This window comes from Dipteris shenzhenensis, chromosome 12 (assembly GCF_047967505.1).
Source record: "Dipteris shenzhenensis isolate YYH24624 ecotype China chromosome 12, Dip_SZ_1.0, whole genome shotgun sequence".
NCBI lineage: Eukaryota > Viridiplantae > Streptophyta > Polypodiopsida > Gleicheniales > Dipteridaceae > Dipteris > Dipteris shenzhenensis.
Window position 1 is genome coordinate 27,236,235 of NC_141607.1, and position 1,653 is coordinate 27,237,887.

General features: G+C 47.8%; 1 protein-coding gene across 1 annotated transcript; it reads right to left on the reverse strand.

Annotated features, from left to right (window-relative positions):
* Positions 1-233: 233 nt before the first annotated feature.
* Positions 234-1,404, reverse strand: LOC147896051 (fra a 1-associated protein-like). The gene is made up of 2 exons (XM_087383014.1): positions 988-1,404; positions 234-879 (listed from the first exon to the last, which is right to left on the reverse strand). Exons 1-2 carry the CDS (start codon positions 1,389-1,391, stop codon positions 432-434), a joined length of 852 nt encoding a protein of 283 aa, XP_087239140.1. The 5' UTR covers positions 1,392-1,404; the 3' UTR covers positions 234-431.
* Between the last annotated feature and the right edge of the window lie 249 nt (positions 1,405-1,653).

Sequence of the window (1,653 nt, forward strand, 5' to 3'; positions counted from 1 at the left end):
TCTGCCTTTTCTCTACTTTACTAGCAATTGATGGAAGCCATTGCATGGCTTTGAGGACGACTTTTGAATGAGTGACCACCTGGTTTGGCTAGAGGAGCTCTAACAGCAGCATCGTCCACACCTACAACCATCAAGATAGCCCTCTCACTCAAGAACAAACAACAAGTACAAAGAGCAGTACAAGAAATACAGTAGAGGGCCCTTGTAAGAGGTATCGTTGGTCTAACGCCAACGAGACGTCAAGTTCGGTAGGATTCAAGGGGCCATTCTGAATCCTGATTTGGCTTAAGGACGCACATAAATTAAGGACGACTCGAAGGCAGCCGATTTGATTTCTACTCCCATCAATTAAAATGCATAAACGAGCCACAAAAAATTGTTCGAAATTTAGGAGTTAAAGAGTTATATGCACAATATCCTGGCAACCTCTCTTAGACTTCCTCAAAATCCTTAGAGTAGTTTGTGTAGTCAGGGTTTTTCGGAGGACTAAAATCCTCAGGAGTTGAGCGTTCTGGATATGCTCCCCTTCTCCACTTTCTACCATGCCTGTCATTAGGAACGGTTTTAGAAGACCGAGAAAGCTCAGCATCTCTGTCTTCATCACGCCAGTAAACTCCCAGTTGATTGAAAACATCATTCATCATTCCTTCTGCCGCCTGAACAAAGCTTTCAAATCCATCAGACAATCCTTTTGAGAAGGGATCCATGTCATGATACGGCCTCCGTGGCAATGAAGGTGTCTCCGAGGGACCACGCGGCAAGAAGGGTGAATCGAACGGCCCGACCCTTTTTTCCTCGTCCCAGCTGGAATCCATAACCCAACCATTTGGTGCGTCTTCCTCGGTGTACTCAGTCTTGGATTCAAGAATCTCCCGAGGCCTGCAAGAATTACAGTAATGAATTCGAAAACACATACAATTCAAGATAGTCCCCTGGAATGATGACATAGATTCCTGTCTCACAAAAATCATACATCAGATGACATACTTGTCAAAGCAATGTCTCAAGAGCTGCTCCGTGGTCTCACACTTTTTCACAAGCTGGCCGGCGTCGTTCTTGTCGATGAAGCATCTAGATGTGCGAGCTTTGGAATAGGAGCAACCGTCGAGAGGGCGTTGGGGGTTGTCGAGAGGAGGATAGGGAGGGGAGGAAGTGAACCGCAGGGCTTCGCGAAGGCGGTGGAGAGGATTAGGGTCCGAAGACATGAAGGGCAACAAGAAGAAGATGATAAAAGGAGAGATGAGAACAAGATTGAACCGTGAACAAGGTTCAATTGGCCCGCCCTGCACTTTTTCTCTCAGGACAGGATGTCCTCTCAGGTCCCTAGGGAGCACTAGTGGGCGGGTTGTTGCCTGCCTGCATGCACAAGCCAGAGGCGGATCGAGTGACATGTGGAACGGCGCACTCCGAGTTATCCCGCAAAAGGGCACTCAAAAAATAAAGCCCCCAAAACTAATTTTCACTTCGGTTGGAGTCCTTCACTAAGACCTTCAATCGGCAGGCCAAAAATGTAAATTTAAGGGCACATGGGAGGAGGACAAGTCATACAACAAGACAGCCCAAATCAAGCCCCTAAGACTTTGTACACACCGCGAACTTGCCCGTCCGACCGCCATCCAAAAATGCAGGGGCGTTTCGCCACATGGGAAGACC